The 20,722-nt window shown below is 42.0% G+C and overlaps 1 protein-coding gene and 5 pseudogenes across 6 annotated transcripts; 4 read left to right on the top strand and 2 right to left on the bottom strand.

The window, feature by feature from the left end:
• Positions 1-830: 830 nt before the first annotated feature.
• Positions 831-1,406, top strand: AT4G06672 (annotated as a pseudogene; the record flags this gene model as incomplete). The annotated part of the gene is made up of 2 exons: positions 831-1,010; positions 1,188-1,406.
• Positions 1,407-1,421: 15 nt separating this feature from the next.
• Positions 1,422-8,042, bottom strand: AT4G06670 (annotated as a pseudogene; the record flags this gene model as incomplete). The annotated part of the gene is made up of 1 exon: positions 1,422-8,042.
• A 558-nt stretch (positions 8,043-8,600) lies between these two features.
• On the top strand, positions 8,601-9,042 carry AT4G06655 (uncharacterized protein; the record flags this gene model as incomplete). The annotated part of the gene is made up of 2 exons (NM_001340560.1): positions 8,601-8,855; positions 8,971-9,042. 2 exons carry the CDS (start codon positions 8,601-8,603, stop codon positions 9,040-9,042), a joined length of 327 nt encoding a protein of 108 aa, NP_001328911.1.
• Positions 9,043-12,143: 3,101 nt separating this feature from the next.
• AT4G06668 lies at positions 12,144-12,752 on the bottom strand (annotated as a pseudogene; the record flags this gene model as incomplete). The annotated part of the gene is made up of 1 exon: positions 12,144-12,752.
• A 1,710-nt stretch (positions 12,753-14,462) lies between these two features.
• AT4G06666 lies at positions 14,463-17,270 on the top strand (annotated as a pseudogene; the record flags this gene model as incomplete). Its single annotated transcript has 1 exon — positions 14,463-17,270.
• A 953-nt stretch (positions 17,271-18,223) lies between these two features.
• On the top strand, positions 18,224-20,233 carry AT4G06664 (annotated as a pseudogene; the record flags this gene model as incomplete). The annotated part of the gene is made up of 1 exon: positions 18,224-20,233.
• Positions 20,234-20,722: the final 489 nt, after the last annotated feature.

Below are 20,722 nucleotides of genomic sequence, written 5' to 3'. Positions count from 1 at the left end.
CAAGTAATATCATGTCTGTTTCTGTCGAATTTTTGGTCATATTAGTACTACTGGTAATACTAAATTGGTATTATAACAAATAATCTCATGTCTGTTTCTGTCGAATTTTGAGTCATATTAGTACTACTGGTAATACTAGGTTGGTATTATAAAGTTCGAATTTTTTTACCTCAAAACTCAACGAAAATGAATACAATGGGTTATTAACAGATAAAAATGTATTATTAATCATTTATACTTAGTTAAATTAGAAATTTTAATATTAAATCGTTTTAACTTATCTTTAGTAGACTCAATACAACATATCCCTTATACTTTTAAGCTCACTTTTAATATTATCACCATCTTAAAATGAAAAATTCATATTGCTACATATATTTAATTTATAATTGCACAAAACATTTAAACATCTATATTTTTAAAGTTCAATCCACTGTACTACTAAATAAACAAATTTTAAATATAGGAAATACTACTAAACATGAAAAACATGGAAAGTAATACTATTTGAGAAATTGACACTACCAAAACCTTGAGAAATACTATGCTATAAAAAGACTGCGCACATGTCAAAAATCTCCAAAAAAACGGCGCACACGTGGGGAATTAAATATTTTTGGTTTTTCCCCAAAATTTGGCGCCTAACAAATATTGAGATTCCCTCCAAAACCAAAAATTTCAATCTTTTTCATCTTTCTTTTTCGATCTCTTCTTACATCTTTCATCTTCTTTCCTCTTTTCTTTCATCTCTCATCTCTCTTCTCCCACATCTCTCATCTCTCTCTTCTAGAATTCTCTCACATCTCTCATCTTTCTTTCATCTTTCTACCATGGATAGAGAGTGTGAGAGAGACCCCTACTACGATGATTTGAAAGCGGCGAAGAGAGCCATTGAGCAAATAGAAATGGCTGCGATGATGGAAGAGATTCCTAAGTTTTGTCCATGTGGTGGTAGCATTGTCGACACTCGAAAGGATGAAAAGAGATACTATCAATGCGAGAGGTTTAAGTTATGTTGATGTAGAGCATAAGTTTTTATAGTTTTTATAGATCTAGATCTAGATCTATTTGGTATTTCAATGTATTTCCCGTTTTGGTAATACTGCCTAGAACAAGTAATACTGCACAAGTTTTTCTAGTTTTGGTAGATCTAGATCTATATTTGATAAATATTTCGTACTTTGTAGGATGATAGAAATGATTTGATGCACATCCGTAAACTTTGGGATAAAGCTATGGAAGAAGAGGTGAGTAGCTTAAGGGAGAGTGTTGATTACAATCGGAAGAAAGTTCTAAGTCATGAGTATCTCATAGAAGAAATGCAAAAAGAGTTGAAAGTCCACCGTGCAGAGATTGTGAACGTGAGCAAAGTGGTATTCCGTAATCCTTTGGTTCCAAAGAAGTAATGTGTTATCCTATTGTTCCTTAATCTTATTGTTAATTTGCTTGTAAGACTTTTCCTATGCTTTGTAAGACTTTCCGTATGTTTTGTAAGACTTTCCCTTCGATTGTAAGACTTCTCTTTGATTGGTAATACTATGGTTGTTCTGTTTGATATTTCCAGTATATCTCTTAGTTGTAGTAGCATCTTGTATTTCCAGTATATCTCTTAGTCGTAGTAGCCTGTTGTATATCCAGTATATCTCTTCGTCGTAGTAGCACGAGGTATTTCCCGTATTTCAGTAAAATTCAATATCTTAGTAGTAGTAGAACGAGGTATTTCCCGTATTTTAGTAAAAATCAATATCATAAAACATCCTAATACATTAATTAAATCCAAACATAGTTTTACGAGTACTTGCGAAATCTGAAAACAAAGTCAAAGTACAAGAAATCAAAATATAAATCCGGAGAAGTTACACGAATAGTTTTCACACGTTATTAGAGTTTGCACGGGTTGAACGGGTTACTCGTTTGGGCACAACAGGAGCAGTCGGCTTGTCCTTGGTTGTTGCAACTTCCTCATCTGGTGGGTTCTGAGACATCTGCATTGTTAATTTAGTTAAACCTTGGTATTACGCGATATTACCAACTATGGTACAGTATATCCAGATTTACCTTGGCTTTCATCTCATCGATAAATGCTTCGAACGTTGCTTGTTTTTCCTCCATTTCCATAAGCGTCAACAAAGCTTCATTCATCTTGTCATTGATGGCATGAAGCTTCTCCATTACATCAACTAACGTCGGGTCTCCCGGTGCAACAGTTGTGGGAACTTCCTCTTCATTTGGGGCTTCCATTCGTGCCTATACATCTTCGTTGTACACCTCTTCAAATCTAATTTCACGCCCTTGACCAAGACACCTCATCCAACTATCAACTACAACATCGTGCTTATCAACTTCATCCTCTACTCCCATGATTTTAGCCAAAAGAGGTACTTCTTCAGCCTTCTCTCTAATTATACTCTCAATGACCTATGGAAATACTAGACAATGAATATTAGAAATAAATAAAATCATATTTCCTCTAGGAATAATAGGAGATACTAACCTCAGTTGTTCCCAGTACATGGTTGATTTGCTCAAGGGTAAACCTTTTCATCTCGATCCTCTTGAAATTCACTTTGCACATCCTTGGACAACTAGCATGTGCACCCTCTTTTTCTTCTATGAATCTTTCCCTAAGTGATGGAATGACCTCAAATGCTAAAAACTACACAAAACACATTTAAATTTAATTGTTAGCTTCAATTACGAAAATGTAACAGTGATAAAACATGTGACTTACCTCAAGCGGCACACAGAATCCGGGAATAGGCCATGGTGACTGAGTGTTCGGGACGATACCGTTAAAATGATCCAACGTGTGTGAGATCGATTTTAACATGTACTCAAAAGAATATCTCCCCCATGGAAATGTCTTACAAAACGTAAGATCACTTGCAGTCCTCATCAACTGGACTAGCCCTTTCTCAGGTCTTAGTAGGCACGGCAATGATGCTTGTTAAAAACTAGAGGACCGCCATCCACAACTTATCCTTAGATCTAGCCGGTTCCATCTCTATTAGCTTCGTTCTCACGTCTTCACGTCTAATTACCCCGGTTTTGAAGTACCTGTTGGCGAAGTTCAAACTACCGGCACTCTGATAATTAGCTGGATAGGTCTTGCAGTTAAAACCAGAGATCAAAGCATGCTCCCTAATACCATAGCGGATGGGAACTCCATTAACAACGAACCAAACCTCCTTCTTCTTCTCAATAGATGTCGTTCGAAGAAAAAGCATCCACATCCCCATTAACTTGTGGATATATCCGGATGGCAGGTGGTAGATGTGCTTGAAACTCGGATGCTCCTTAAAGTAATTCTTCTCAAAATCCGTTAGGGCATGTTTCAAGTCAGCGAAGGTCTTCAACACTTTCGAGATATAACACCTCGTTGCTAACTTCATCTTCTTGGTATACTCCGACGCTAGGAAGTACATAGCAAGTGGCTGCATTGCCATCGCTTCCTCCATATCCTAAAAGAAACAAACATTCATTCATATATCACTCAATTGTAAATAGTAATGTCATAGTATTACTCTGTATTTCTCAGAGTATAGAAAGAAACAAAAATAGAAGTATTCCCCGAAATTACCAGTATTACACAGATCCTCCTATTCATATATCACGACACATAAGAAACGACAACGCATTACATATTCTACTTTGAACCCTCTTTTCCAATTAGAGTCTCTTAGCCACTTAGAGTATTCTTCTTCTACTCATACTTCCTTGCGACTTTGCCAGCTCTCGTGCCCTTCCTCATGAAAGCCAATGGCACTACGAGTGTATCATTACCCCCCCCCCACCCCCACCCTAAAGAACTCACCTTGTCCTCAAGGTGGAAATTGGGTTACTGAGCTGAAAATGGTGTTGCCGGTTCCCAAGTATCCTCTGATGCTGGCAGCCCTTCCCAGCCTATCAACACTTCCACCTCGCTGTCAGGAGATACTCGACGAACAGCTTTAACCTTCTCTGGCTTAGTGTCCCAGACATTTTTCGGAGTCACAATCGCTGGCAGATCAATGATTGATTCTCCAGTTCTCACTACCTTCTTCAACAATGACACATGAAACACTGGATGGATCAAACTGTGAGTGGGTAGCTTGAGTTTGTAGGCTACCTTTCCCACCTTCTGAATGATCTCATATGGTCCAAAGTAGCGAGGAGTTAGCTTCTAATTCCTTCTCTTTGCCACCGAAGCCTGCCTGTAAGGTTTAAGCTTCAAGTACACCATCTCTCCAACCACATATTCGACCTCTCTGCGATGCTTGTTAGCCTGAGCTTCCATCCTCTTCTGGGCTACCTCAAGATTCACCCTCAACTCTTTCAGCAACTCATCTCTGTCCACAGTCATCTTCTCTACCTTAGCGTTAGTGGACGGCACATCCTTATATCTCAAAAGTCTTGGTACCTCACGTCCATACACAGCTTGAAAAGGGGTCATCTTGATTGCAGAATGGTAGGACGTGTTGTACCAATATTCAGCCCAAGGTAACAACTTCACCCAGTTCTTTGGCTTATCCTGCACCAAGCATCTGTTGGTTTTAAGGAGACAACAAGCCGGCAGGAGACAGTGTGGAGTATTTGTTGGTTTGACACACTTGACATTCCTTAATGAACTTTGTGATATCCTTCTTCATTCCTTTCCAATATACTTCCCTTGACATCCTCTTGAATGTCTTAAGAACACCTTCATGCCCTCCCACAAGACTGCTATGAAACTGTTCCATTAACTCTCGGGTAATTTTCGATGCTGCAAGTATCACGAGTCTGCCTTCCATATAGAACCGTCCGTCTCTCATCTCATACCCGGTGTCAGTCAGAATCCCAGCCTTGTACCTCTGTATAATTTTCTTATACAATGGGTCCTGTTCCACTTGCTCAGCTAACTCAACCAAATAAACACACTTGGGTGCAGTCATCTGTAACATACAAACCTGCTCCCCCAGCATCCTAGACAATGCATCAGCCACCTTGTTCTCAACCCCTGGTTTGTACCAAATATTGTAGTCCAGCCCCAGCAGCTTATATGCCCACTTGTGTTGATCTCCCGAAATAGCTCTTTGGTCCAACAAGTGTTTCAAACTCTTTTGGTCAGTTTTGATGATCACCTTCTGACCCGCAAAGTGATGTTTCCATTTGGTCACCGCAAACACAATTGCCAACAATTCTCTCTCATAAACTGACTTAGCTTTACCCTTCTCAGAGAATCCTTGGCTGATGTAGGCGATGGGTCTCTTGCCTTGAGATAACACGGCCCCTATTTCTGCGCCTGACACATCAGTTTCAATGGTGAATGGTTGTCGGAAGTCTGGCAGCATGAGCACCGCTAGCTGAGTCACCGCCTCTTTCAATGCCTGGAAAGCTTCAGTAGCTTTTTCAGACCACACAAACCCCTTCTTCTTCAACAAGTCAGTGAGTGGTCTTGGTATCTTACCATAATCCTTCACAAATCGCCTGTAGTATCCAGTTAATCCCAAAAAACCTCTCAACTCCATCACGTTTTTAGGTTCAGGCCATTTGACCATTGCAGCCACCTTCTGTGGGTCTGCTGACACACCTTCGTCAGAGATCACATGCCCCAAGTAAGCCACTTTCTGACATCCGAAACTGCACTTCTTCTCATTTGCTTAAAATCTCTACTGCCTCAAGACTTCTAGCACTATCTCCAAATGTTTTTTGTGTTCCTCCAAGCTAGGACTGTACACTAGAATATCGTCAAAAAATACCAAGACGAACTTACGCAAATAGGGCCTGAAAACATCATTCATGATACTTTGGAAAGTCGATGGTGCATTCGTCAGCCCAAATGGCATAATCAGAAACTCGTAATGGCCATCATGAGTCTTGAAAGCTGTTTTCTCCACATCAGATGCTTTTACTCTGATCTGATGATATCCTGATTTTAAATCCAGTTTGGAAAACACTACTGCTCCTTTCAGCTCGTCCAACAACTCTTCAATAATAGGAATTGGATATCTGTCAAGGATTGTTGCCTTATTTAGAGCTCGATAGTCTACACAGAAACGCCATCATCCATCTTTCTTCTTAACCAGCAGCACTGGACTAGAAAACGGACTCACACTCGGCCTTATGATTCCCGCTTCTGTCATCTCTCCCATCAACTTCTCAGTCTCGTTTTTCTATGTGTAAGAATACCTGTAAGGCCTCACATTGATTAGTGGCGATCCCTTCAGGTTTATGGAGTGAACTCTGTTTCTTGTTGGGGGTAACCCTTTAGGCATCTGGAAGACATCAGAGTACTGTTTAAGAACACCTTTCGGCTCTTCATCATTTGACTCCTCCGGTGGTGGTTCAGTTCCTTCAAACAAGGTGCTCAATTCCATCAAACAAATCATCTCTACATCCATCATATTCTTCTCCAATGATTTCAAGGTCATTGGTGTCTTCTGCAAACTAAGGTCTCCCACCAATGTCACCCACTCATTGTGAACCTTGAAACTCAGCGCCTTCTTCTTCCAATTAATCTTGGTATCCCCCAGATTCTCTAACCATGTGTACCCCCAAAACCAGATCAGTTGTACCCAAGTCAAACACCAAATACTCTTCCACAATCTCCACACCTTGCACTAAGACCACAATGTTCTGACATCTTCCCTGTCCCGTTTTAACTCGTCCATCTCCCACGTAAACCCCAAAAGTTTTAGTGTCAATCACAGGCAGTCCACACTTCTTAGCTAGAGTTGGGCTGATGAAGCTAGTGGTGGCTCCTGAATCTATTAACACAATGAACTCCACTTTTCATATTCTTGCTTTCATACGCACTGACTTCCCATCGAATCCAGTCATGGACCTTAGAGACAGCCTTTGCATTCCCTGAACCTCCACTACCTCTCCTTGTTCGTTACCTTCCTCTTCGTCATTTTGTTCCTCCATCTCCTCATTACCATTGCCTTCCTCCAACTCCAGACACTTAAACCTCTGATTTCCCTTGCATCTATGCCCCATGAAAAAACTTTCTCTATAATGCCTACATGGGTTAAGGACTCCTTTACGAGGCTCTGTATTCGTGAAACTGCTCCAGTTTACCTTAAATGATCTCCTGGTTGGGCTGTACTCTTGATTGGCCCTCGAGTTTTGCCCAAAACTTCTGTTCTGAATAGCCAACACCGGTGCCGAAGTGGTTCTTGCAAACGGTTTCGGTACATAGGGTTTCTCAGCCTCCAGCTCTTCTATCACCTTCGCAATATCCACAATCTCATCCATCCCCATAGGTCTCTTTCTCATCACCTGATCCTGTAAACTCTTTTTCATTCCATTCAGAAACACTGCTGACATTTCCTCAAAGTCACATGAGGAACCTCAGCTGACATTTCCTCAAAGTGATCTCTATACTCAGCTATAGTCCCTTCTTGTCTCAGCTTAAGCATCTGCCAAATCATGTTACCTCTAGGCGTTGCTCCATACCTCTTTCTCAGCTTGGTTTTGAAATCTAGCCAGTCTCTTAGTATGTCCCTCAACTGAACATTTCTTACCCATCGCACTGCACCTCCGACCATACAAGCTAGGGCTTGTTCCTGCTTCTCTTCTTCAGGTGTCTGGTTAACCCTAAAACACTTCTCCATCCTAAAGATCCAGTCCTCCGGGGTCTGACAGTCATAAGCTGGCAGATCCATGAGCTTACCAGGCGATTCCACCTTAGAGGTCTGCGGCTCACCCCTAGGTTCCGTCCTCGTGGTCTGAATCGTGGCCTCCACCGAGTTTTACGGTATAGCAAGCTTTGGGAGAGGTAAGAGCGCGTCACGCCTCTCTCTCTCCGCCGGCATCGTAAACCCAGGTGTCTCCTCCACCGTCAGCACATTGTCGCGACTTCCCCCACTTTGATTCGTCAGACAAAGTTGATCTAACCACTGATTTATCTTCTCCTGGTTAGCCATCAACTGCATCATCATCTTCTGCAAGTCACTCGACACGGCTTCAGTCTTCTCTAACCTCGCCTCCACCATTAGCGTCTTCTCCAACCTCGCCTCCACCATTAGCGTCTTCTCAGGTGAAGCTAGGCTTGGATTGTTCGGGTTGTTTCTTTGAGCCATGGCTCTGATACCAATGATAGTCCCCGACTATCGATTTGAGACTTAGATCAGATTTAGATGAGGAAAGAAGAGTTAAGAAGGGAAAGAGAGTTGATAATTGTTATTGATTGATAATTGCATAAGGAAACCCTAAGATGGACTGTCCCTTTAAATACATAGGTTTAGTTCACGACACATAAGAAACGACAACGCATTACATATTCTACTTCGAACCCTCTTCTCCAATTAGAGTCTCTCAGCCACTTAGAGTATTCTTCTTCTGCTCATACTTCCTTGCGACTCTGCCAGCTCTCGTGCCCTTCCACATGAAAGCCAATGGCACTGAGAGTGTATCATCCTCCTCCGGTGACTCTCCTCCTTCTACGCCAAACATTTTCTCGCCGGTCATCAAATTTGGCGAATCGAGACATCCTCGTTGTCTCTCATCTTGGCCTCTCGTTCATGATACATCACAGCCATCTTCGCCTCTAATCTCCTCCGATGAACAAACGCCTTCGTTCCTGTTTGTCATCGTCTCCTCATTTCCCCAGAGAGCTCTCTTGTTCTCGACAAGGAGAGATGAACTTGCCTTTCGATGACAAAATCAAACTCAGATTCCGACTACTTCGATGGCTAGCTCCAGCGAAAGCAATTGCAAACCTTCACCTTTTTTTTTGGTTGCTCTCCGTTTTGGTGAAACAAGAGACTTCTCTTCATCTCTCATCCATGCCTCTTACTCGTGAATCATGGATCACCAGCATCTTAGCCATCAATCAACTTCGGCTGCGTTTCTCCTCCGCCGTGTCGGATCGAAGCCGTCACCGTTCATCTCAGGTATATTCTAATCTCTCTCTTTCATGTTGGTGGTGATGATTAGAGATTAGATTCTTCTAATTTTCAGAGAATTTTGAAACTCAATTTCAATTTTCTCCACCTCTTCTCAATTTAGGTGATGAACTCCACCAAAGCTTCTCTGGAGAATCCTACCAACACCTCCTCTGTAAATCCCATGTACATCTAATCTCTCTCTTGTCTCTTCTTCACACTTAGAGATTAGAATTTCTAAATTTTGAGACATGTCAAACTCTATTTCAGTCTCAGTTTAGCTCCACCTGGAACCTATCACTTTCTAACACGGCTCCAACAAATTCCCCAGGTAGCTTCTTCACAGTCCTTTGTGACATTTTATCCAAACACTCATGATCTTCAAGTTTTACGAAGACTAATCACTTTTTTGTCAAATCTGTGTTGCAAGATCGTCACAAACACTAGGACTGCTTCTCCAATGCCAACGTATCCCGTCATCTATTAACATGATCCTCGGTAACTCTTCTTTCATTAAGTCTCTTTCAACTTTCATAGACTACATAAATTTCTAATTTTGAATTTCATGTTTACTCTCAGAATAGCTCCTTCGATGAACCAGTGTTTTTTTTTTGTCCTTGATGACTTCATGTACTCTCCTAACCATGAATCATCTCCTCTCTTGCTGCTGATTATTTTTCCCCTTTGATCCGCTGAAATCGTAACTCGAGTTTCTTGAATCTTCATCACATAAACTTCACATGGAATCAGAATCTGAAGCTCACATCAACTGATTTTTCTTGAATTTTTCCAACAGCTCCACCTGGAACAAAAGTCTCCTCACCGTATTTCCAGGCGCCTACAGGTAACTCCATTAACCCTTAAGATTTCCTGTTATCGATATAATCATTTTTTTCCCGAAGCTGACATGTTCCTAGATTTCCTGTTATCCACATGTTTCTCTCTTCTTCACAGGAAAAGAAAGAGAAAAGGAGAAGAATATGAATCATATTTAACCTAAATTGTTTTTCTTTTTTTTTGGCTTTTTCCGTTTTTTTTTTGTATTTTTTTTTGTTTTTTTCCGTATTTTTTTTAGTTACGTTTTTATTTTTTTCCCACTTTTCCAACAAAAAATTAGTTTTTAACAAATATTTTGTTAATAATTTCCAACAACTTAATAATTATTGCTAATTTGCAACAATATCATATTTGTTGGAAAATTTCAACAATATTCCTACGACGTTTGTGACAAATTTATCATAACCAAAATGTATTGGAAATTTGTCAATAAAATAAAATTTTTGTTGCAATTTTATAGAATATCTGTTAGAAATTTTCAACAAAATACTATTATTGGAAGCATCTGTTGGAATATCACATGTTTTCTTGTAGTGATCATAACAATGTTTATCTTCTTCATCATCTCCTTTCTCCTTTCCTTTCTCTGATTCTTCTGTTCTTATTCTCTATTTCTTCTAAATCTCATTCCCTTTCTTTTACTTAACTTAATAGCGCATTTTGGGTCTTATCAGAACCTTTGAAGCGTGTTGAATTGTTGTCTCTTTATAGTAGCATGAATCAAAGTATCCTATATAGAAAACAATAAAACTTGTGTTAATAAGCATATTTGTCGATGATAATTTCAGGACTATAAAGAGTTTAAGATCAAGTGAAAATCGATTGTTTGCTTACATCTGTATCAGCTAGGATCATTTCTATTGTTTTCCTAGTGTATTGCAAGAGGATTGTATGCTTACATCTGTATCAGCTAGGATCTGTCTTGAAAGACTTCAATTCAGCAAGAGCGGTGAAGGTTATTTGTGGTGCCATCTCTCAAAATAAACAGGAAGAGAAACGTCTATTTTCTAAAAGGGTGAGTATATATCTTATGGCATTCTTAGGCCTATACTTATACCAATCTAAAGTCGGCTTTCAATAACCTAGATTTACTAGATTATCGCCAAAGTTAGGATTTACGAATTAGAATTGTTAAGGTCGGGATTTTAGTTTCCTTCCTTTACTAATCTTCTTCTTCTTATTATTTTTCATATTAAGCGGTTTCTATACTAGGTTGTCGATAAACATCACCTCTCTGCGACGAGAGGCAGCGTCTAGGCCTAAAAAAGCAAACGCTCGAGTCCCGCATCGTTCGAGTGGAAAGGAAGGTGAGGGCCATGGAAAGTGAACCCTTTCAATGGGAGTGGAGGAACTTTGACTGCGTTGCCAAGATCCCGACTATGCTTCGGATGTACCTCCGCGTTCGCGGTCAAGTTCCTAATCCCGTAAATGCTCCGGTCGAGGTGGTCCCATCCGAAAGCGAGGAGGACGACGAAGAAGAGGACAACAACCCCTGCAAGCGCGTCAAGAATGACTTCGAGGCGGACGACAAAAAACTTAGCGTCCACTTTGAACGCCGAACCGGCGTTGAAGAAGCCTGTTCGTGAGCCTCTTCCATAAATGTCCTCCGAACTCGCTACTTACTTTATTGTTTTTTATTTATTTCCTTTTGAACTTGCTATGGGCTCCGACCCATTTTTAATTCATGGAAACTTTCCTATTTTCTTGATTTCAAAATATTTGTTTTGGAGATATGTTATAAATGCTGGGAAGACTTGAAGGCGTGAGTCTTTCCACGAATCACTCAGATCTCGAATGGAATTGCGATCTTAAAATCCCTATAAATTTCAACTCTTAAGTTCTCTTTATTTTTCATCTAAACTTTCTTTTCTTTTTGCAGCTATGGAGTTTAACCTTCGATGTTTAAAATCCATGCCATACTTTTCGAGGGTCGGGATGATGGACGAAGACATCCCAAACGTGCCTGGAAGAGGGCCTTCTCCACCTCGTGGCTTCTTCAGGTCCCTAATCCGAACTCCATGTGCGATGATCAAGGGACCTTTGGATAGAGATTAAGAAATCGTGATGGCGTTCATCAAAGCTCTTGATGTTAAGCACCAGAAGTGTACATCAAAAAGGAGGAAAATCCGCAAAAAGATTAACCGAATGTTAGGCAGGGTCACCGTGATATCAAGGGAACTTCACACCCTCAACTCCCACCCCTGAGATTGGATCGAGCTTGGAATCTCCGAGTTCGCTCGGATACCGGACTGTATGATGTCGATCAAGGAGTCCAAATGTTCTACAAATCGAGAAGAGTTTCTTAATTCGAAGTGCGCGCGTTTTGAGACATCGTCTTCTTTGCTTACTGCTTGAATAAGTGTAAATTCGTTTCCTAGCTGCCTACGTACCCATTTCGGGATTAACACCATAGTTCATGTACATAACAAGAAACGCGTGTTCCTTAAACATAAAACTTCTTTAAATTCACCACATTCCACATTCTTTAAACATAAAACTTCTTTAAACATAAAACGCGTGCCTGTCTTCTACATCTTTTAACCTGTAAACACCATTCCGGACCACTTCGGTAACAATGTAAGGTCCTTCCCAATTAATGCCGAGCTTGCCTGCTCCTTCTTCCTTCTTATTGTCAAAAACACGCTTTAAGACGTAATCACCTACAAAGAAAGGTCTGCTTTTGATTTTGGAATTATAATATCGAGCTGATGCGTGTTGGTAATTCTGAATTCGGATTAAAGCGTGGTCTCGCCTCTCAATGATGGTATCCAACGAATCATCGAGCATTGCAGAATTTTCATCTTCATTTAGAGGAGCCTCTGTTCGGCAAAGTCCAAGCACGTTGAGCTCGGCCGGAACAACTGCCTCCATCCCATACACTAAAGAAAACGGAATTTCCCGGTAGAACGCCTAGGAGTTGTGCGGTAAGCCCATAAGAGAGGTTGAAGCTCTTCGTACCATCCTCCCTTCAGATGATTCAAGCGCTTTTTTAGATTGCTTAGTATTGTCTTGTTTGCGGCTTCGGCTTGACCATTTCTTGTGGATATCTGATATGTCTATAATTTTCATGATTTAGGCATTCATTCTTCACCACTTTGTCATTGTTTCATCCACGTTTCATCTCATTAGGAGTCGTTTTAGTGTGTTTTACATACTTTGGACGATTTTGCATTAGGATTGCATGTGCATGGCATATTTGGTTGTTTTCAGGTACTTTGGATGCTTTTGGAGTTCAAACAGAGGAAAATCAGAATGCCCAATGACGCCTTCAGCAAAAGTACTCTATCGCAGCCTCGGAGCCCTGCTAGGGCAAATCACTCTATCGCAACCCCGGAGAAGCAAACAGCTCAGTTTCACTCAATCGCGAAGCCGGAGGAATCACCCCATCGAAACCACTCGATCACACCCTCATGACATCCACTCGATCGCACTCGATCACAAGGTCGCTGGACCATTCAATCTCGACTTCACTGCATTTCACTCGATCGCAAGACGGAGCCCCTGAAGCCCAGTTTGATCAATGACATACTCGATCACTAGGAAGCTCATTTCAGCCCGTCAGATGCCAATGACACATTCGGTCGCAGGATCATGACGTGAAGATTCGCTATATATTTAGTTTCCTTATTTGTTTCATTTTTTCGCTTATATAAACTACCTCTTAGGGTTTTCCTAGGGCGTCGGCTAGCATCCGCTATTATCCGTTTTATTTCGCTTTTACATTTTCGCAACTTTGATAGCCGCAGTGTTTCTCCTGCGACTTTGTAGTTTCGTTCTCAAGTATTTGATATTCAGTTTTCGTTTAAGTCTTTCGTCATTTCTGTTATCATGTTTTCAATTGTTGCTTTGTTATTGTCTTTGATTATGTCTGAGTAGTGAACTGTATTTCTGAGGATGGGATAGAATAGTTGTGGTTTACTTGGTCGTTTTAGGTGGTTGAGTTTAGAATTCTAGAATCCCTTCTGGATTAGTTGCGCTTATTGCTTATTTCACTGGCTAATGTGGAGTATGAGTCCAGACGTCCAGCGCTCAAAAGGCGTTTAATGGGCGTTGGATCCTATTAATTCCAGAGATATCTGACTCTACCCCAAGGGATTGGCTGTAGAGAGGGTATTGACTTTAACATGTTGATTCGATAATGCCTGCTTAGTTAGAGATCGCTAAAGGGATTTAGGTCAGTGTCTAGCTTTGCTTGAGGATTTCTATCACGGGAGTGAATTAATCTGTTGTTGAACTTGTTGTCTAGGGATAGGTTCTGTGAAGTTTTGTCAACCGACTGAATAGATTAAGTAGACCACACTATTCGATTACCCCATCCTTAGGAATCGTTTATCCATTTGATTGCCTGTTATCATTTCTGCTTTGTCATTCACTTGCCTGCTATTGCCATTCCTGCTTTTAGTTTCACTTCATTTCTGTTATTGCATACTAGGACTGTTAGAACCAACCAACTTTCTGCTTGGCTTGACTTAGAGCTTTCTGATCATATCTCATCTGTTTGCATCACACCGGATTGGATTGACATCCTAAAATACTACAACGACAAGATAGTGTTTTAGGGATTAATTGAGTAAAATCCTACTATCAATTTGGCGCCGTTGCCAGTTTGGTGTTTGTTTGCTATATTTGAGATCATTAGAAACATTAAGATCAAGTTCGTTTTTGTTACACAAGTTACTAACATTGTGCCTTTTCTGTCTTTGTGTTTCAGGTACCTTGCAACCTGCTTTCCAGACGCATCTCTGATTCGTCTGTTATAGCACGGCTGCTATCTGTTGCATGCATACACGGTCACAAGGAAATCAGAACCTGCTATTCAACGATAACATCGACCGTATTGCTCGCCAACTAAGAGAACAGACAGAAACAGACACAATGGCTGACGTTGTAGATGAGCAAGAGCAACCTACCAACATTGGTGCTGGTGACTTCCCTCACAACCACAACCAGCGTCATGGAATCGTTCCACCTCCAGTACAGAACAACAACTTTGAGATCAAAAGCGGTCTCATTGCTATGGTTCAGGGGAACAAGTTTCATGGCCTGCTAATGGAGGATCCGCTAGATCATCTTGATGAGTTTGAAAGGCTCTGTCGCCTTACTAAAATCAATGGAGTTAGTGAAGATGGTTTCAAGCTTCGCTTGTTCCCATTTTCACTTGGAGATAAAGCCCATCTGTGGGAAAAAACGCTACCCCATGGATCAATCACGACCTGGGATGACTGCAAAAAGGCCTTCTTGGCAAAATTCTTCTCCAACTCCAGGACTGCAAGACTCCGGAACGAGATATCCGGATTCACTCAGAAGCAAAATGAAAGCTTCTGTGAAGCTTGGGAGCGCTTTAAGGGTTATCCAACCAAATGCCCTCATCACGGATTTAAGGAAGCATCTCTTCTCAGCACACTTTACAGAGGCGTCCTGCCTAAGATACGTATGCTCCTTGACACCGCCTCCAACGGGAATTTCCTGAACAAGGATGTCGAAGACGGATGGGAGCTAGTTGAAAACTTGGCTCAGTCGGATGGCAATTACAATGAGGATTATGACAGAAGCATCTGCACCAGTACTGAATCTGATGACAAGCACCGCCGAGAGATTAAAGCTCTCCATGACAAAATCGACAAACTCCTCCAAGTGCAGCAGAAGCATGTTCACTTCGCCTCTGAAGACGAAGTATTCCAAATCCAAGAGGGGGAGAATGATCAGGGCGCTGAAATCAGTTATGTTCAGAACCAAGGCGGCTCCAACAAAGGGTACAACAATTACAGACCCAACCCAAATCTGTCATACAGAAGCACAAATGTCGCCAATCCTCAGGACCAAGTTTACCTTCAACAGCAGCTGCAGCAGAACCAACCCAAACCGTTTGTTACTTACAACCAAAGCCTAGGGTTCGTTCCTAAGCAACAGTTCCAAGGAGGGTATCAACAGCAACAGCCACCACCTGGTTTCACACCACAACAACATCAGGCCTCTGCACCCCAGGAATCAGACATCAAGAATATGCTCCAACAGATCATGCAAGGTCAAGCCGCAGGGGTAATGGGAATCTGCTAAGAAGATAGCTGACTTAAACAACAAAGTTGACAGACAGTTCAATGAACTGAGTAGCAGGTTGGAATCATTGAACACAAGGGTACGGTATCTGGACGGCGTCACTACTTCACCACCTGTTACAAACAACCCAGGCCAGCTTCCAGGAAAAGCAATCCAAAACCCTAAGGAGTACGCCACTGCACACGCAATCACTATCAGACATGAGCGAGAGCCTGCCAACTCAACATGTCTCTACATCAAACACTGAGGACAGCGTAATTCAAGAAGGGGAGGCTTCCACTCAGATTGAAGTCTCTGTTGCTGAGATCGACTATTCAGCTCAACCTTTCTTTCAGGCTCAGTCTGACTTGGAGGAGAAGGCTGCTATAATCGAGAGGATGGTGAAACGATTCAAGCCAGCTCCATCACCCTCACTTGCTCTTCCATGGACGTTCAGGAAAGCTTGGAAAAGCAGATATGAATCTCTGGCAGAAAAACAACTTGGTGAGATGGAAGCTGTGATGCCCTTAGTAGAAGTTCTCAAGTTGATTTCAGACCCTCACAAAGATGTGAGAAACCTGATACTGGAAAGGCTCAACATATATCAGGATTCAGATGACGAAGACGATGTCATTATGCATCAAGCCGCTGGTGAGAGGATTATTCAAGAGAAGCTGGAAGATCCTGGATCTTTCACTCTGCCATGTTCGATTAGGCAATTGACTTTCAACAATTGTCTATGTGATCTAGGAGCCTCAGTCAGTTTAATGCCACTCTCTGTGGCAAGGAAGCTGGGATTCATTCAGTATAAGCCCTGTGACATCACTTTGATCCTTGCTGATAGAACTTCAAGGAGACCTTTCAGCATTCTAGAGAACGTACCAGTAATGATAGATGGAGTTGAGGTACCCACTGATTTTGTCGTGCTTGAAATGGATGAAGAGTCTAAGGATCCTTTGATCTTAGGAAGACCTTTCTTAGCCTCAGTGGGAGCAGTAATAGATGTCAGATATGGTAAGATTGATCTCAACCTTGGGAGGCATGTCAAGTTACAGTTTGACATCAACAAATTTCCGACAAGGCCACCAATAGAAGGAAAAACCTTAGAGGTCCAGAGAGCGGATCCAAGTGAAGGCCTTGAGATCAAAAGAGGGAAGGAGCAAATTTCGGTTCAAACTCCGCCATCGAACTCGACTACTCGATCGAGTATACCCTCCTCACTTGATTGGCTGGAACTCAAAAGGAAGACTGATCTATAGAACAGAACCATTCAGAAGCTGAGCTACACTGTTGAAAAGCTTAGAGACAAACTAAGTCGAATGCAAAAGGAGGTTCAGCCCCAGCTCAACCATGACACGATTTCAAGAAAGGAGATCACCTGGGATTGGTCAGAAGAGAAAGACTACCCTCCAGAGGAGGAAGCAGCATACTATGAGGAAAGAAGAATTGAGTACTCAGCTGTGCAACTGTCAAGGGAGGATGCTGAGTATGATGATGATATCAGTGAAGAGGAGGACTTCTCAAGTTCCCTCTGTCACATTTTCTCCACTTGATTAGTGTGAGGAGTCAAGCTAGAGACTCTAAACAAGCTCACTTGGGAGGAAGTCCCATGACTATCCCTGTATATACTTTTTATTTATTTGTTACTTTTGATTCGTTTTGGTTGTGTCTTTGATTCTCAGGAAATGAATAACAGCTGGAGTGATCAACAAGGATGTGATCGAGTGTTAAAATGAAAATTTTCCAAATTTTTTTTCAAATACTCGATCACAACATAGGAGTGAAAGCTCAGGAGTGCGATATAGTAGATTCGGGATAACAATTTTCTACTAGATCGCAAGGAGGAGTGAAAGTGTCCACAGAACGTCAATGACAAACCTCAGTCCCATTAAGCCTACTGGATTTCAATCTCCACCAAAACTCCAAAAAGCCCATGCTGTGTCCAATTGTAGCCCATGACACGAAATTAAAGGATCAACAACCCATACTCGATCACAAGGCGCGTGACTTGAAGGAACCCCATCCTGCCGACATAAAGCACCATGTTTTGTCACCTTATCACGTTGCCGACATCATAACGGGCATTGCATCCCATCCGTCCGTTTAAAAGCAACACACCTCCTCCACTCATTCAAATCGCAAAGGGAGATAAGTGTCATCACTCTTCACTTTTCTTCATCACTTGTGATTTCAAAACATCTCTCTTGTTTATCTCTCTACTTCACTACCAAAAACGCTCTCAACTCTTTCGTTGTTGCTAGCTGTTATTGACTAAAACAGAACCTCAGAAACTACTCTATCGCAACCCTGTCTCTCATTTGCTTGCTTCACTCGATCGCGACCTGAGCTCTCACTATCAAATTCTACTCGATCACAACTCTATATCAATAGGAAGTCATTTCTTTCATTGTCTTTGTTTGTTTCTCACTAACCTACTGAGCTTTAGTTGTGAGTTTCAAATCGATTTCAGCTTCAAGATGAGTTCACACAGCTACGAATCATCTATGGATGCCGACTACAATGTTGATGATGTTGAATCTTGGTCAACTAGGCCAAAGAGAGAAGCAGATGAGTATAGGCGATTTGTGGAGGAAACAGAGCGAGCAGTCGCCAATGACAGGAGAAGAGAAGAGATAGCCAGAGGGAAGAGGTCAATGACGGAAAATTATGAGCTAATTGATGAAGAGATGGAAGATGATGCGGAGTACATTCCAGAGCAAACCCGCAAGACCACCAAGTCCCTAATGAAAGAAGACAAGCTGACGCCGGGAGACTACTACAAGGCTCTCAAAAGAAATCCGTTTTGGGGAACAAGATATCCTCACCCGGAGACAATGGCGGAGTTAGGCATCTTGGAAGACGTTCAGCTCTTGTTCGAGAAATGCCACATGACAACACTCATGTCTCATCCCTATCCTACCTATGAGGATGAGACACTTCAATTCCTTTCATCACTTCAAGTGGAATTGTTTGAGGGATTGTCAGCTGTTGAGTTAAGAGAAGAAGGGCTTGGTTACTTAAGCTTCACCATCGACGACCGCGACTATATCATGGCGATCAAGACGCTGGAATCCATGTTTGGGTTTCCCAGTGGCACGGGAATGAAACCGAAGTTTGCCCGAGAGGAATTGAAATCTTTGAGGAACACAATCGGAGACACCACCAGCTTCAACTCCGCAAGATCCAAGAGCAACTCCATCTGCAATCCCGCCATTCGCTATTTCCAGAGAGCCATGGCCAATGTCCCTTACGCTAGGGAGATATCTGCCACTGTGACGAACCAAGACATGGAGACGTTAGACCTGGCGCTGCTAAGTTTCCTCCGTTACACCAAGGACGGGAAAACGATGAAGGGAGATACCAATGACACACCACCGTCAATGTATCTTCTCAATCACTTATCCAGCTACAGAGGGTGGGCAATGGCCAATGACAAAAAGAACGCGAAAGGAGCCCTTTGCATTGGAGGAGTGGTCACACCAATTCTCCTATCGTGCGACGTCCCGCTGCGACCGGATCCAATCCAACCACGTTGGATGGATATCGCCCATCTCAAGCTTGCCCATGTGATCGAACATAAGGTCTATGACGGGAGGTACGCTTTCAAGTTTGATCACCCGTCAACAGGCGAAGCAACTTTTCTTCTCCCATTCAGTGAAATGACAACCATCACGGTGAGAGACAACATCGACTTCTCGCCACCACAAGAAATCCTCCATGCTGTGATTGGAGGATCCGCGTCCCGAAATGCTGAAGAAGTAGAAGGTCAGAGTGACAATGAGGAGACCAATTGGGAGAACTATGACACGAGCCGCTACCACTTTGAAGAACACAAGCCCCCTTCACGAGAAAGCAAGAGTCTCGCTGAAGCACACCGGAAGCTCAATCTAACCCAAAGGTGGTGCAAGTTTCAAGACAAGATCATCCATAAGTGTGTCAAGGCCATTGACAACATGCAGAAGGCAATCAGTTGCACCACATCCACCAGTGCGATCACCAGGGACAACCCGCCAGAAGACATGCCATCCAGGCGTCATGACATTGCCCCGCCAAGGCAATCTGCTTATCAACAGAGAGAACGCGCTGTCCCGCAAGAACCCGCACGACACTCGTCTCACGAGGTCAGGGAGCACAAGAGGCGGAAGAGCGCTAGGATGGTTCGATCATCAAGCAAGGGTCGGATAATGTCGGGGCGGAGAACACGTGAGCGTCGTGCTGAACAACCTGCTGGGGTTGCGATCGAGCACAATGACGAGGAGATGACGGAGCCACATCAAGAACCGGTCATGCCTGCTGAGTACACTCAAGCAGATATGAATGACTACATCTCCAGGACATTCTACTGAGGTAACACACCAAAACTCTTTGTAAATATCGCTTTTGTTTTTGTTTCTGTGTTTATCTTGAATTCTTTCACAAATTTTGATTACACAAGGGACTGCATAATTTAAGTTTGGGGGAGGGTTCAAGACGTATTTGACTTGTTTTTTGTGAATATCATTTGAGTCTGCATATCATCTAAGTCATAGAAAAAAACAAAAAAATTTGAAAATTTTTGAAAATGAATTCCACAAAAACAGAGTGATCATTTAGTTGCATTACATTTAGAATCAAGTCTAGAGTGTTTCATATAGGATTGTTGCATATGCATAGGGGATAATGAGGAAATAGCCTTGTAAGCATGATGATTCACTAAAATGAGTTATTAGTTCTCTGAGGCATTTGAATGACTTTGAAGTAAAACCGCACCATGTTCTATAGAAACCACTCGATGCATGTCATGACACCTTTCCCTGTCAATTTGAACTTGAATCTGACTTATAATTATCATGTTTGCATCGTTTTTGAACTCGTGGATAGAATACATATTTGGATTTTCTTTCACTTATTCACCACTCTTGTTAATCCAAGTAGCTGCTTCTATTATTGGAGTAGTTCCCCCACCCTTAACCAACCCTTCTTTCAAGCCATGTTATTTTGTGAGAGCATGTGAGGCCTATTTT

This window comes from Arabidopsis thaliana, chromosome 4 (assembly GCF_000001735.4).
Source record: "Arabidopsis thaliana chromosome 4, partial sequence".
Lineage (NCBI taxonomy): Eukaryota > Viridiplantae > Streptophyta > Magnoliopsida > Brassicales > Brassicaceae > Arabidopsis > Arabidopsis thaliana.
The sequence above is the reverse complement of the archived record's forward strand: the minus strand, read 5'-3'. Positions and strand labels throughout refer to the sequence as shown.